This window comes from Callorhinus ursinus, unplaced genomic scaffold, assembly GCF_003265705.2.
Source record: "Callorhinus ursinus isolate GAN/ISIS: 27379988/994484 unplaced genomic scaffold, GSC_fseal_2.0 scaffold4, whole genome shotgun sequence".
Lineage (NCBI taxonomy): Eukaryota > Metazoa > Chordata > Mammalia > Carnivora > Otariidae > Callorhinus > Callorhinus ursinus.
In genome coordinates, this window is record NW_027397066.1 from 147,833,211 (window position 1) to 147,847,811 (window position 14,601).

Consider the following 14,601-nt stretch of genomic DNA (forward strand, 5'->3'; position numbering starts at 1 on the left):
TCAAAAGAACCTGCTTCGTATTTTTATTTAAACAATGGGATTGCTAAACAGGATACATCTGATAAAAACAGTGACACGCTGCAACTAGGAAAGGTGCAGCTTTCGTATTAGCCGCTCCCATTCTTCTACCCCGCCCTCCACAAGCACGCGCCCACAGGCACGCACGCACACACTCGTACAAACACACACGCACTCTACACGCACAAGCACACAGGCGCTGGCAGGCACCCAAGAAAATGCAGTTCTTTCTCGCTTCTCATTCCGTAGAGAGAACGCCCGGAAGTTTCTGAGGATCACTCACGCTAACTTGGTATTGGTGGGGGTTCCACGTCCCCTTTTATAGGATACTGGACTCCGCCCCTTTCCAGGTCCATTAGTGGAGAAATTGTAAAGGTTGGAGGTGGAGGCGGAACAAAGCCCTGTTATAACCAGTCAGCAGCTCCACCTCAGGAAGCGGCCAACTTTGTGCACCCAGGAATGAAACCTGATCCTTGCAGAAACATGCAAGGATTTAAAAACGGCCTTAAACTGAGGCACTTGGGAAGAGGCCCTGTCACGGTCAAGGTCGGGATGGGTGTTTTTGCCTAAGCAGGGGCCCCTAAACAAGTCAATGAATGGAACGGTTTTCCAGCCGCCTTGTTAGCAGCAGGATCTGCAGGACCTCCAGGGCCTGAAGAGCGCCAGCTTCACTGAGTTCTCGGTTTGGGTTTCCCACAAAAGCATGGCCACACCAAAAATTCTTTTTCCACAGATAGGAAAACGGCCCTGAAACTTTTTTACTCCATACCTTCACTCCCTTCCCCTCCTAGCCCCCGCCCCCTGCATTTTGCGCTTCGCCTCAGGAGCTGAGTGACCTCTTCGTCTGGAATGCTAACTCTGCAAAATTCCGGTAGCCAAACAAACCAACTTCCCGGGAGAGACAAGAAGCGAGAAAACATCACAACCCCCAAACACACGCCCCTGTTTTCCCCGTGCTTAAAAAAAAAAAAAAGAAGAAGAAAGAAAGAAAAAAAAAAAAAGCCCTGCCCGTGGCCACGCGATGCATGCTAGGATAAGTAGTTCCCCCAATCCCCAAGGCGCCGAGTCAGGGAGGAACTCAAGTTGATTTCCCCCGCAGAGAACTACAATTCCCGTGGTGCCCCGCCACAGAGTGGAAGGGGCGGGACAGGAGAGAGCGCGTCGCGCTTGCGCAGGTCGAGGGGCCGGAGGGAGGCGGAGGCGCCGGGGGCCGACTGCTGAAGCGTCTCCATGTGACAGTGAGCGGGGTCGTAACTCCTGGCGCCGCCCGACTCTGGTTCTTGAACCAAAGCACTTGTCCCGGCGCCAGCAGGCAACAACAGGCTAGGACGTTTGGTGTCTGGCCGTGCCGCCGGAGGGATTGCCTCGGCGGGGTCAGGTGCCTGAGGGACCCTGCGGAGACCCCGGAGTCTCCCGAGAGAGGCGGAGCGGGGATTTCTGTCAGCACCGGCATCCCAGAGCGCGGAGACATGAACGGCTTCACGCCTGAGGAGATGAGCCGCGGCGGGGACGCGGCCGCCGCAGTGGCCGCCGTGGTCGCTGCCGCCGCGGCTGCCGCCGCTTCGGCGGGGAACGGGGCAGGGGCCGGCGCCGGGGCTGAGGTGCCCGGGGCCGGGGCCGTCTCTGCAGCCGGGCCCCCGGGAGCGGCCGGGCCCGGCCCCGGACAGCTGTGCTGTCTGCGGGAGGACGGTGAGCGGTGTGGCCGGGCGGCTGGCAACGCCAGCTTCAGCAAGAGGATCCAAAAGAGCATCTCCCAGAAGAAGGTGAAAATCGAGCTGGATAAGAGCGTAAGTGACGGCGGGATGGCCCTGCCTTGCCCACCCCCTTGGGGCTCCTGGAGAGGTGCCTACAGGGATTGTTGGGCGGAGGGTTCAGGGGTCCCCCTAGACCTGGCTGCAGTGCGAACCCGTTGTGTGGTCTCTGGTAGGAGACAGACAACAAAGTCGCTGCAACTCCGACTGCCACCCCCTACAGACACATACTTGCACGCCGCGGTTCCGCTCCTCCCCCACGCCTCCTCTCCCCCCCCCCCCCACGCTCCCTGAGTCCGTTCTGCTCACTGTCTAACCCCTTCCTCCTTCATCGACATCGGGAAACGAAACAAAGGGGACCGCCGCTCAGAGGGCCCGGAGTAGTTTTCTTGTAGCCCGGCAGCTCCTTCTGGAATGGAGATGCCTTCTTTGTTTTGCTGCCCTAGCTGGCGTGTGGCCCCAGGGAGTAACTCGTCTCGTGTAGGCAAAAGTGGAGTCTTTGCAAAGACCAAGGACCTGATACTGCAGTAAAGAAAGACCCCTTTCCTCGTTTGTCCGAGTATGGAGTGAGGGGAAGCGAGCTCACCCCGCGCCTTGCTGGGAGCGGGGATTGTGAACGATGTCAGCATCTAGCGCAGCTGCTCGCAACGTGGGGAGCACGTAGCCTCTGCGGTTTTGCCATCCCTTTGGCAGCCATCGGGATTTCTTTTTCAGTCCTTTTACACGTCTCGCTTTTTTTGACCATCTATGAGGTTTTTAGAAACAACCATTGCCACTTTTCGGAGCTCTGGCTGGCGGTAAATGAGTAACAAGATGCCAGAACCTAGCACATGTCCTGCATAATTTTAACTTGGATTTAGTTTAGAAGTTAATTAAAAGCCTTAGTCTTTAATCGTTCGGTTTTTTTAAAGGAGTTTAACTGTTAATATATGCAGCCCAATATTTCAGATGTTACCGTACAGCTCTCAAGACTACATTTAATTGAAGCTTTTGCCGAGTTTGTGATACTTTATGCCTGTTAAGGGCATACTTGTCATACTTTGTGCCTGTTAACTAGTTCGTGCTCTTATGAGCAGGCACGCTCATAAGAAACTTTTCAAGTAAACTTGAATAATTTCACATTGCTTTGGTTGGAAAACGCAGTACAAATAAATACATTAAATACTCGGAAGTTTATAGTTCAAATTTAAATATAAGCATATGAAATCAGCTCATTTGTAAAAGGGAATAGTTTTGTATCTGGATTATAAAAAGAATAGGAAGCATAATACATCATGCTCCTAAAATATGCTCTTTAAGTAGAGAAAATATTACCAAATAGCAAAGTTGTGGGCAACATATCTTTCCCCTTGTTAAAAAACAGCATGACCTAACAAATCTAGTTCACCCTCACTGCAATTTAATGACAAAATCCAGAGTTGGAATTTCGCATTCTGTTTCTCTGCCTCCCTTCCTCCCGTTCACCCCACCCCACTCCCCAATCTAACAATACAGGATTTAAGCATAGAAGCATGCTGTTGTCTTAACAATGGCCTGTTTTGACTGTTGTTTTTATTTTTAATAATTCACTGTGCTCTATGTATTTTACTAATACATGGACACATTACATAATCATAAGTAGTCTGTGAAACTTTTCTGTTTCAGGCAAGGCATCTTTACATTTGTGATTATCATAAAAACTTAATTCAGAGTGTTCGAAACAGAAGAAAGAGAAAAGGGAGTGATGATGATGGAGGAGATTCACCTGTTCAAGATATTGATACTCCAGAGGTAGATAAAGTTTCTGTATGTTAAATGTAAATCCTAAGTATTTCATTCTGAAACTTATATTAAAAAAAGAACAAATTTTAAAAATGCTTAAAGCGAAAAATCTGAAAATGAAAGCAAAATTAAATATAGCCAGTTAACAAGCAGTTGTAGTTTGACTTACGTTTTCAGTTGACAATGCTTATAGCTCTATTGCCTTCTGACTTCTTTTTTGCTCCCAATTTTCAATATTTATATTCAGAAGATTAAAGTGTACAATATATTTATAGTTTTGATTATATAAAAGAAATAATGGAATGGAATTAAATAATATAATTTTTGTTATTTCATAATGGAATTACAGAATTACATTTTTATTGTGCCAAAATTGAAATCTTATTGTACGTATCAAAGATAACTATTTTAAAAAAATGCATGAACTAATCCTTACATGTTTATTTTTTTCTAGGTTGATTTATACCAATTACAAGTCAATACACTTCGGAGATACAAAAGACACTTCAAACTATCAACCAGACCAGGACTTAATAAAGCACAACTTGTTGAGGTATTTATGAGTTTTAAACTATTTATACTTTAAATGAGCCTGTTTATACAAAAAAGAGTCATTAAAGGCTAAGGAAATTGTTAACGTAGTGTATATAACAATACATTTTAGTTAGAAAGATCAGTTAATAAAAAATCTATTGCGGAAGAATCTAGTTTCCTAGAAATGTTTGTCTGCCTCTTAAATTCCTTTATAATACAACCACTCAGTGGATTGTATGTAATTTTCTAAGCATTTTTTAATACTGGCTTTCAGAAATACTGGGTGATAATTTTTAAATTCTCATTCTGGAAATCTGTTGGTTTTAAAATTCCACTTAGTAAACATTTATTGAACACCTAATGGAGGCATAATAAAAGAAATTGATAAGCTTTGTTGTCTTTATTAGAATTTTTTTTTAAGTTTTTGATGGATTAGGTCTACTGATTAGACCGTAAATAGTATTCCTATAACTTGTTGATTTAACTATTTCAGAATTTGTCCTTGTTGATGTTTGTTTTGAGGCATCTGTGCTTTCTTCACATCTGGAAGATGCAAAGACTTTTATCCAAGGCTTTCCTTAGTTTGCTTTGATATAGAACTTCTAGTCTTTTCATAAATTTTGGAATATGTGTGTTCTCAGGAATTAATAGAACCAAGAAATATGTGAATCCTATTAAGGTGTTTATAGACTTGTATATTTATATTTTAATCATTTTAAGTAAAAATACTTAATCTATTAGAATAGAAATTAAATATATAAATCAGTTTTCTCCATATTTTTCAGCTTGGGTTTAATAATGCAACGTTTTCTAAAACGTGCATATTGAATATAGTAAAAGATACAGAAGGTACAATTCTTTGGCAGAATGCTTTTTTAACGTTGTTAAGATCTAATATATTGACTTTTTAGCCAGAATTTCTTCTTTCCTTCTTGCCTAAGCAACAAAAATTAAGTTTTTCTTTATATTTGATTTAAAAGATCCAGTCCTTTTTAGGTTGTATAGTATATTGATATAACATAAACATAGATACTATCTACCATGATGAAACTGTATCCATATATACAGATACTAATCAAGTGGAAGGTACTTTTGTTTTGGGACAAATGAGAACCAAAGAACTGATTATTATAAATGTTACATATAACGTACAGTTGTCCCTTGAACGACAAGGGGTTAGGAGCATAGTAAAAAATAACTTTTGATTCCCCAAAAACTTTACTAATAGCCTACTGTGGACTGGAAGCCTTCCTGATAATATAGTCAACATATTTTCTATGTCATATGTATTTTATATATTTTTACTGTATTCTCAATAAAGTAAGCTAAAGGAAAAAAATGTTAACAAAATCATGTGGAAGAGAAAATACATTTACAGTACTGTACTGTATTTACTGAAAAAAAAAAAGTGTGTAAGTGGACCCTCACAATTAAAACCTGTGTTGTACAAGGGTCAGAAGTATGTACTTTTTAAGTGTACCTGAAATATTTGATAATCTGATATTTAAAAAGTTATATTATTTCTAAAGCTACTTTCTTCTTTAGAAATGAGAAAAAATCCAAATGGCCATGAAAATTATAGTTTACTTAGTCATGAGTGATTCCAGAGTTTAGGTGACTGTCCTCTTTAAATCTCTTAATTATTGTCTGAATGACATTTTAGGAAGTTTTATCTTCCACATTCTAGATATGCATATGAACACCCCAGTTTAGTCTGTTGTATTCCTCTTGGTTGTTATAGTGCACATGTTGGATTAGCAGAATGAAAGGCCAGAAAGCAGATATTCTTCAGTGAACATCTCTCTTTCCCTTCTCATTTTCCATCCATAAACTTTATTCAGAAAAACTTTCAAGGAACCTTTTAACAAAGAGTACTGCCAATGAATGAATAAGTTAAAGCAAATATATTTGTAAGATAGTTTATCATTTGTATAGAACCAAAATTTTTTCAACTTATATATTTATCCTTTTTCTGTGTGAGTAGGGTCTCCATTCTGTTTTATTTCATTGGTACTTAAAGTTTAAAAATACTTACCTCCTGATGTAGATTCTAGTTATAAAATTTAAAAGGTAATAATATTCTAATTAAAAATGTATGTTTAACTGAGTGGATTGGTGAAATCATACTATCTCTTCTTCATAACATTTTATTCTTACATGCTTTTCATCTTGTTGGTATTTTGTTAAATAGTTTATTTTTAAAAGGAAATAGCTCTTATCACATAGCCTTTTTTCTTTAGATGAATGTGTTTTTTTACCTAGTATGACATCTGTCAATATCTATAATTTAATTTCAATTTTTTTTTTTTAATAGATAGTTGGTTGCCACTTTAGGTCTATTCCAGTGAATGAAAAGGACACCTTAACATATTTCATCTACTCAGTGAAGAATGACAAGAACAAATCAGATCTCAAGGTTGATAGTAGTGTTCACTAGAAGAGATGGAATTGAGACTGAGACTTGGATGTTCTGATGTTAAGACTGTTTACTGTTTTTTCACATGTAGAAATGTTCCTTGTGTATTTTTTTACAGAGGATTTTCTCTGGTTTTATTTTCTTTGTTTCTGACTCTTAATAAATTAGTTGGAAACTCGTGTAAAATGAGCTTTCCTAGATTGAAAAATATTTTAAATAAAGGTGATTACTATTATAGTTGCTTCAGTGTATTTATTTTGTGAAATTTGATTTTTATGTTAAACTCACAAGGTACTAGTTTTAATTGAGAGTTTAAAGATCATTTTGTTACCACCTTTTTTTTTTTTTTTTTTAATTCCAAGAAATTAAGAAGTAACAAAGAGCACATTTGCTTTCTCTGGGACAATCTGATTTGGAATTAAAGATATCCTAATGCTATAAAGTACTTTTTGGTGCTAATGGGTTTGAAAAATAGACTTCCTTTGGGGGTGCAACTTCTTTTTTATTTCCTTTTTATTATTATTATTACTTGAAAAAGTATTAGGAAGAACAAAGAGTTTAATTTATATGCCTACCTCCTTCCAAAGAAGACTTAATGTGCCAGCAAAAGTAAACACAGTGCTGAAAGTTGAAATAACATAGAATTAGTTTTGTTTCTTTAAATTTTCGTAGGGAAAAGGTGTTTATATGGCATGAACATAGAAAGAAGTTCTGCAGTGCCCTTTAATTTTCAGTCATGTCCTGTACTGTTTACACTGCAAATTAAAACTAGTAAGTTGGAGAGATATAGAAATCCAGCAAGATCTTTAAATTTTGGTCCATACATAGCTCTGATTTGATTTATATTCTGCTTTCTTTTACATTTCATTCTCTATCAGTTTTCTATTAAAGGTCTCATAGTTGCCAATCAAATTTATACCTTATGACATCAAAACAAAACAACAGCTTCAGTTAATGTCCTTGATTAGGGTGCAGATTTTAGGCTGAAAATGGATCAGAACATTAATGTAGCTCAAGGTTTCTCTCCAAGGTTGACATTTGGGCCTGATAATTCTTTACCATGGGAGGCTATCGCGTGTGTTTGTAGTTTTAGCAGCATCACTGCAGTCAACACTAGTGCCAGTGACACTCTGAAGGTGTGACAAAACTATCGCTAAATGTTGCCAAACGCCCTGGGAAGCAAAATCAGCCATGGTGAAGAACTACTGATTTAGCTACATGTAAAGTAATGGTTCATTAGAAAGTTAGTCTGTGTATTTTTAAGTATTCTGAGTGTATTGACATCTAGAAAATACAGTGAAAAATAAAGCACTGGTCTTTGTTCTTACTATACCATTTAAAGATTTATAGTTGACCCTTAACCAATGCAGGGGTTGGAGCAACCAACCATTTCCAACCAGTTGGAAATCCATATACAACTTTTGACTCTCCCAAAACTTAACTACTAATAGCCTACTGTTGGCCGGAAGCCTCTCCAATAACAGTCAATTAATATACATTTTGCATGTTACATGCGTTACATACTGTATTCTTAAAGTAAGCTAGAGAAAAATGTTTTTGAAATCATAAGGAAGAGAAAGTACATTTGCAGTAATGCACACTGTAAAGAATCTACATATACATGGATTTGAACAGTTCAAACCCATGTTGTTCAAAGGTCAACTGTACTTTTTGGTGAGCAGAGACTCTGATAATTGGTATTATAAAATCCTCTCATTTTTGGCATTCCAGAAGTCTCTCTGTGAGAAATTTTTTCTTAAACGTCTGAAAGTGAGCCACATAACTACAAGATGTGGCGGTGGTTTATTTGAAGAAAATATTACCTCTACATATTTTTATCTAAATCTATGTAAAAAGTTAATTTTTTAATAAAACTTAACTATAGGCTTACTTTTCCCTATAAAAACACTCTGTTCTTGTGAAAGAAGTTGGAAACCATTTGCTTACATTAAATTATCTGTTTATGGATATAACCTTTGACTAACTTAATTTCGTAGTTAATTATTTGCATAAAATGTAGTTGGATAAAAGTGAAAATAAGAGTTCTGGGTGTTAGTTATCCAATGAAATTAAATCCTTGTTGAGCAATTTAAAACATGAAAAACTGAGAGAACTTCATCAAAGCTCAGAAACTCAAGATGCTGCAATGTAAAAGAATCCAAAATTGACTGTGAAGTAGAAGGAAGAAAACATAATGAAATAAGCCCTGATGGTTTCCTTGTCAATGAGTTAAATAAATCTTTGCCATATGCTCACTAAAAAAAAGAAAAAGAAGTCAGTTATTTGGTAGAACTACCTTTTATTGAACATTTAAGAAAAGGCTAGAAATACCTGAAATATAGATCTTTACAAAAACAAGCTCTATATTATTTCTACATAAGATTTTTTTTTAAGATTTTATTTGAGAGAGAGCATGAGTGGGGGGAGGGGCAGTCTCCCCTTAAGCAGGAAGCCCGATAATGGGCTCTATCCCAGGACCCTAGGATCATGACCTGAGCCAAAGGCAGACACTTAGCAAACTGAGCCACCCAGGAGCCCCTACATAAAGTTTTTTTTTTTTTAATTGAGCCAAAATGTATATGGTAGTATTATTTTAATACTACCATATACATGGTATTATTTATAATACCATTTTAAACTGCATAATTTGTTGGTATTTAGTGTATTCACAATGTTGTACCACCACCAACTCTAATTTCAACATTTTTCATTACCCCATAAAAACACCCATAAGTACTCACTCCCAATTCCTCCTCTTCGTCCCCTGATACCTCTAATCTGCTTTCTGTCTCTATGAATTTGCCTATTTTGGATATATCCTATAAAGGAAATCATATATGTTCTTTTGTGTCTGGGTTTCATTTCACATAGCATATGTGTTCAAGGTTTATCCAAGTTGCTGCATATTTATCAGTACTTTGTTCCTTTTAATGGCTGAACAATAATCCATTATGATATATATATATATCATAGCTAATATATGTGAGAGATATATATATATATATATCACAAATTGTTTATTCATCCATAGATGGACATTTTGGTTCCTAGCTTTGACAATTAATAATGCTGACTTGAACATTTGTGTGTAAGTTCCTATGTGGACATGTTTTCATTTCTTTTGGGTATATATGTAGGAGTAGAATTGTTGAATCACATGGTATTCTATATTTAACTTTTTGAAGAACCTCCAGATTTCCATAGCGGCTGTACCATTTCCATTCCCACCAGCAGTGTACAAGAGTTTCTATTTCTCCAAATCGCCAATACTCGTATTTCCTTTTTTTTTTTTTAATTAAAGCTTTCCTACTGGGTGTGAAGTGGTATCTCATTGTAGTTTTGATTTGTATTTCCTTATTGACCGATGATTGTATATCTTTTCACGTGCTTTTGCTGACTTGTATGTCTTCTTTAGAGAATATTTATTTAAATCCTTTGCTTATTTTTCAATTGGATTGCTTATCTTCTTGTTGCAGGAGTTTTTTATTCTGGATATGGATATTAAGTCCATATTCAATATATTTTCTCCCATTCTGTGAATTGCCTTTTCATATTCTTGATAATGTTCTTTGATGCACAAAAGTTTTTAGTTTTTATATAATCCAGTTTATTTTTTCTTTTGTTACTCATATTTTTGGTGTCAGATCTAAGAATTCTTTGCCAAATCTGAGGTTATGAAGATTAACCCCTATTTTTTCTAGGTTTTATATATATATATATGTATATATATATATATATAATAACTTTAGCATTTAAATTCAGGTCATTGGCCCATTTTGTTCATTACTGGTGTACAGAAACACAACCGATTTTTGTACGTTGATTCCCTACAACTGTGCCGAATTTTTTATTACCTTTAGTGGTATTTATGTATATTCTATGAGATTTTTAATATGCTGTTGGCTTGATATATTAATATTTTTTGAAGATTTTTGCATCTATATTCATAAGGTATATTGGTCTAGAGTTTTCTTGTACTGTCCATGTCTGACTTTTGTATCAGGATAATGCTGATATAGGTTTTTATTTGTAAAATTCTTAGAATATAGGGGCTATATATATGCTACATATTTCTCTCCAGATACACCACTCTGCAAAGATGAGCCCATTATGGTGATAGCACTCTATAGAAGTATATTGGGGAAGATGGGCTCAAGCACTCTATAGAAGTAAATTGGGGAAGTTAAATCAGTCTCAATTTACCATAATTTTCTTTCTTTTTTTTTAAAGATTTTATTTGAGAGAGAGAGAGTGGGAGTAGGGGAAAAACAGGGAGGGGAGAGAAGGAGGGGGAAAGAATCTCAAACAGACTCCACACTGAGTGTGGAGTCCAATGCGGGCTTGATCTCAAGACCCTGGGATCATGATCTGAGCTGAAACCAGGAGTGGGACACTTAACTGAGCCACCCAGCACCCCAATTTAGTATAATTTTTTAATATCAATTTCTCTTCAAGTCTTTGAGAGAAAAGTTTAGGCTGAGGCTGTTAATGCAAAATGATTTAGAAATATATGAATTTGATTATTTTTTCTTTTTGGGAAAATTATTTTGAAGCCCGTAATGTTCTACTGATGTGATTATTTACATTTTAAAAACACTTGTCATAATATTTTGCAAAAATAATTTCTTTTGGAAAGAACTCATGTGTACATGTTAGCAACTATAAGGAAGTTAAAGTTTGAAGATCTGTGAGTGTTCTTATCTGTCTGTCCTTCCGTTCCTCCAGTAGTTATTGCTCATTGTTTGGGTTCTCTATATAGCTTCCAATTCTCTAATAATCTTTTATGATTAGTACTTAATCCCAGCAAACAAAAATATTCAAGGCATCCCTTCGGATTATAAGGAAAAGAGAAATTTTATCAAGAAGAGATGAGCTATTAGTATTACTGTCAACTTTGTGCTCAGATTCATAATAAGGAAAAGGATATAAAACATCCAAGATAAAAATATAGAAATTGTTAATTCAGTAAGCATTTAGCTTATATGAGCTAGCTGAAGTGTACAATCATATGTCCCACATCAGTAAAGGTTTGTTTTCCTAAAAAGGAAGTAAATTAGATGATGCTGTTAAATAACATAGTGGTTAAGATTATAGATGCTATCAAAAGTAATGAAATCTTGCAATTTGTAACGACGTGGATGGAACTGGAGGGTGTTATGCTGAGCGAAATAAGTCAATCAGAGAAAGACGTGTATCATATGACCTCACTGATATGAGGAATTCTCAATCTCAGGAAACAAACAGAGTTGCTGGAGTGGTGGGGGGGGGGGGGGGTGGGGGTGGCTGGGTGATAGACATTGGGGAGGGTATGTGCTATGGTGAGTGCTGTGAATTGTGTAAGACTGTTGAATCACAGATCTGTACCTTTAACATTATATGTTAAAAAAAAAGAAGAAGATAGCAGGAGGGGAAGAATGAAGGGGGGGAAATCGGAGGGGGAGACGAACCATGAGAGACGATGGACTCTGAAAAACAAACTGAGGGTTCTAGAGGGGAGGGGGTGGGGGGATGGGTTAGCCTGGTGATGGGTATTAAAGAGGGCACGTTCTGCATGGAGCACTGGGTGTTATATGCAAATAATGAATCATGGAACACTACATCAAAAACTAATGATGTAATGTATGGTGATTAACATAACATAATAATAATAAAAAAAAGATTCTAGATGCTAAAGTAAGACTGTAAGTAAGTAAGCCCTATTCAAAACCTGGCACTACTGCTCTGATAATGTAACCTTAAGCTCCTTAATCCTCTAAACCTTGGTTCTTTGGCAATAGAAAGGTATCGTGACAGTACCTACTGTACTCAGTTGTAAGACAGTGTTAAGAAAAATAGTAAATTTTTAGTAAAAGCTTAATTGTCTTTCCTTTTAGCTAAAAGCTATGGAAAAAATAAAGGATCTATTTTTTTTGTTTTTGTTTTTGTTTTTATTTATTAATATGATTGAATGAAGTGTTTGCTTTTAAAAATATATTGACCTAGTCAGGAAAAGTTACATAAGGTAATGTGAACATTCACATTTTTATATTTATTTGGTAATATAAAGAAGAATGTGTGCTTCTGTTATGCATTCATTTCTAAAAGAATGTAATTTAATTTCATATTACAAATGTTATTCCCGGAAAGGGGAGTATACAATGAAGAATAATCATAATAATCTATAAAATTCCATTAAATATTTAGCTTTTTTTCAAATGCTATTTTTCTTATCAGGTTTTGTTTGCAGTAATAAGGGAACGCTCCTTCAAAAGCCACTGTTGCCTCACAGATGCTCTCACGCTGATGTGTCATTTACAAGTAGAGATACTGAATCCTTAACACTTTTTTCCTCCCTCAAAGACAGTCTATACCAAGTAGAAAATGAAGCAGTTTTACTGATTATTTTATTTGCTTGTTCTATGCACTATTCTAGAAAGGATATAAGACATATTATTTAGTCTGATTTTAATACCAATTAATTCAGTGAAGAAAAAAAGCCCTATCAGATCATATTATGTTGATGAAATAATGAATTAGTTTTTTTTTAAAGATTTTATTTATTTGACAGAGAGAGCACAAGCACAAGGAGAGAGAGGGAGAAGCAGGTTCCCTGCTGAGCAAGGAGCCCGATGTGGGACTCGATCCCAGGACCCTGGGATCATGACCCGGGCCGAAGGCAGCCGCTTAACTGACTGAGCCACCCAGGCGTCCCATGAATTAGTTTTTTTAAACAATTCTTCTTCATGCATTTTTGTAGGAAGTCATACTATTTGAAAAACATATTGTAACTTATTTTTGTGTAGATTTTAAGAGGGACTGAATACAGATTGCTTCAAAATTTTTTGGTCCAGCCCATTAACACTTATTGGATACTGAATAGGTAACAGGGAACTCCAAGTATGTATTTCAGTTGAATAATGTCACTTTTTTTTTTTTCAAGAGAGAGTGTGTGACTGGGGAGGGACAGAGGGAGATTGAGAATCACAAGCAGACTCCATGCCTAGCACAGGCCCACCACAGGGCTCAGTCTCACAACCCTAAGATCATGACCTGAGCTGAAATCAAGAGTCAGAATCTTAACCAACTGAGCCACCCAGACACCCCTAAATAATGTCACTTTTATTGACAAAATGATATCTCTTAGGTTTACTACAGGGTATGGTACTTCTCAAAATTTTCCCCATAATAATACTTTGTATAGCCCTCTACACTTCCCCTTTTTAGCAGGGTTCATGTTATAAATATTTGTTTGTAATTATTACACTTTTGTTAGAATACAAGTTCCAAGAGGACAAGTCCATCTTATTTATTACTGCATCCCCAAATCTAAATCATAGCTGGCACTTAGCAAGCATTTAATAAATTTTTATAGCATGAAGGACTTTCTAAAATTACCTCTGATGGCCACTAGTCAATGCATACTTCCTAAGATATGGGGCATAGTCCAAAGCTGCCTCTATCAGAAAATATCTTTCAAAGCATCTGTTTTATTTACTTTTAACATTCATGTGACTTTAATTCTAATCCATTACATGTTTCTTTTAATACATGTTATTCTAAAGAAGAATTGATATATCAGGGATAAACATCATAATTTTAAGGATACAGCTGTGTGTGAATGTGTATGGGCTACATTTGATTTTAGCAAATATGTTAAACTTAATTTAATATCTAAAAAATGGGTTTAAGAATACTTACCATGAAGGTTTTTGTTGTTTTTTGAGAGAGCGAAGTGAAAATGCACTTAAAATAGTTGGCATATATAATATGTACTTAAATATTGGCTCCCTTTATAATCTTTTTTTTTTTTTTAAGTAAACTCTCTTCCCAACGTGGGGCTGGAACTCAGGACCTGAGATTGAGTTTCATGCCCTACCAACTGAGCCAGCCAATTGCCCCAGCCCTTTTACCCTCTTACTAGAAATCTTCTAGATTCCCTTCTAGGAACCTCAATTTATATCTGATTCTTTCCATTAAGTATACATGGTTAATAACTGTCAACTAAGAGCTAGAAGTTCTCAACCTTTGAGCAAGGAGTATGGCTAATGAACTATTCAAAAATCCTGAGCCTACTGAACACCTCATAGATGAAAATTTTCTGGCCAAAATTTTTAACCAGTGCCAACAATGTCCACAGAAAAG

At 36.8% G+C, this 14,601-nt stretch overlaps 1 protein-coding gene across 1 annotated transcript; it reads left to right on the forward strand.

The window, feature by feature from the left end:
* The first annotated feature begins 1,181 nt into the window (after window positions 1-1,181).
* SAP30 (Sin3A associated protein 30) lies at window positions 1,182-6,715 on the forward strand. Its single transcript, XM_025874470.2, has 4 exons — window positions 1,182-1,805; window positions 3,414-3,539; window positions 3,985-4,083; window positions 6,379-6,715. Exons 1-4 carry the CDS (start codon window positions 1,488-1,490, stop codon window positions 6,499-6,501), a joined length of 666 nt encoding a protein of 221 aa, XP_025730255.1. The 5' UTR covers window positions 1,182-1,487; the 3' UTR covers window positions 6,502-6,715.
* The last annotated feature ends 7,886 nt before the right edge of the window (window positions 6,716-14,601 follow it).

Excerpts from the sequence above, each read along its gene's own strand:
- SAP30 (XM_025874470.2), top strand. The coding sequence starts at position 1,488 with ATGAACGGCTTCACGCCTGAGGAGATGAGCCGCGGCGGGGACGCGGCC. Across the intron at positions 3,540-3,984 it reads AAGATATTGATACTCCAGAG|GTTGATTTATACCAATTACA; the intron begins GTAGATAAAGTT and ends ATTTTTTTCTAG. Across the intron at positions 4,084-6,378 it reads ATAAAGCACAACTTGTTGAG|ATAGTTGGTTGCCACTTTAG; the intron begins GTATTTATGAGT and ends TTTTTTTAATAG.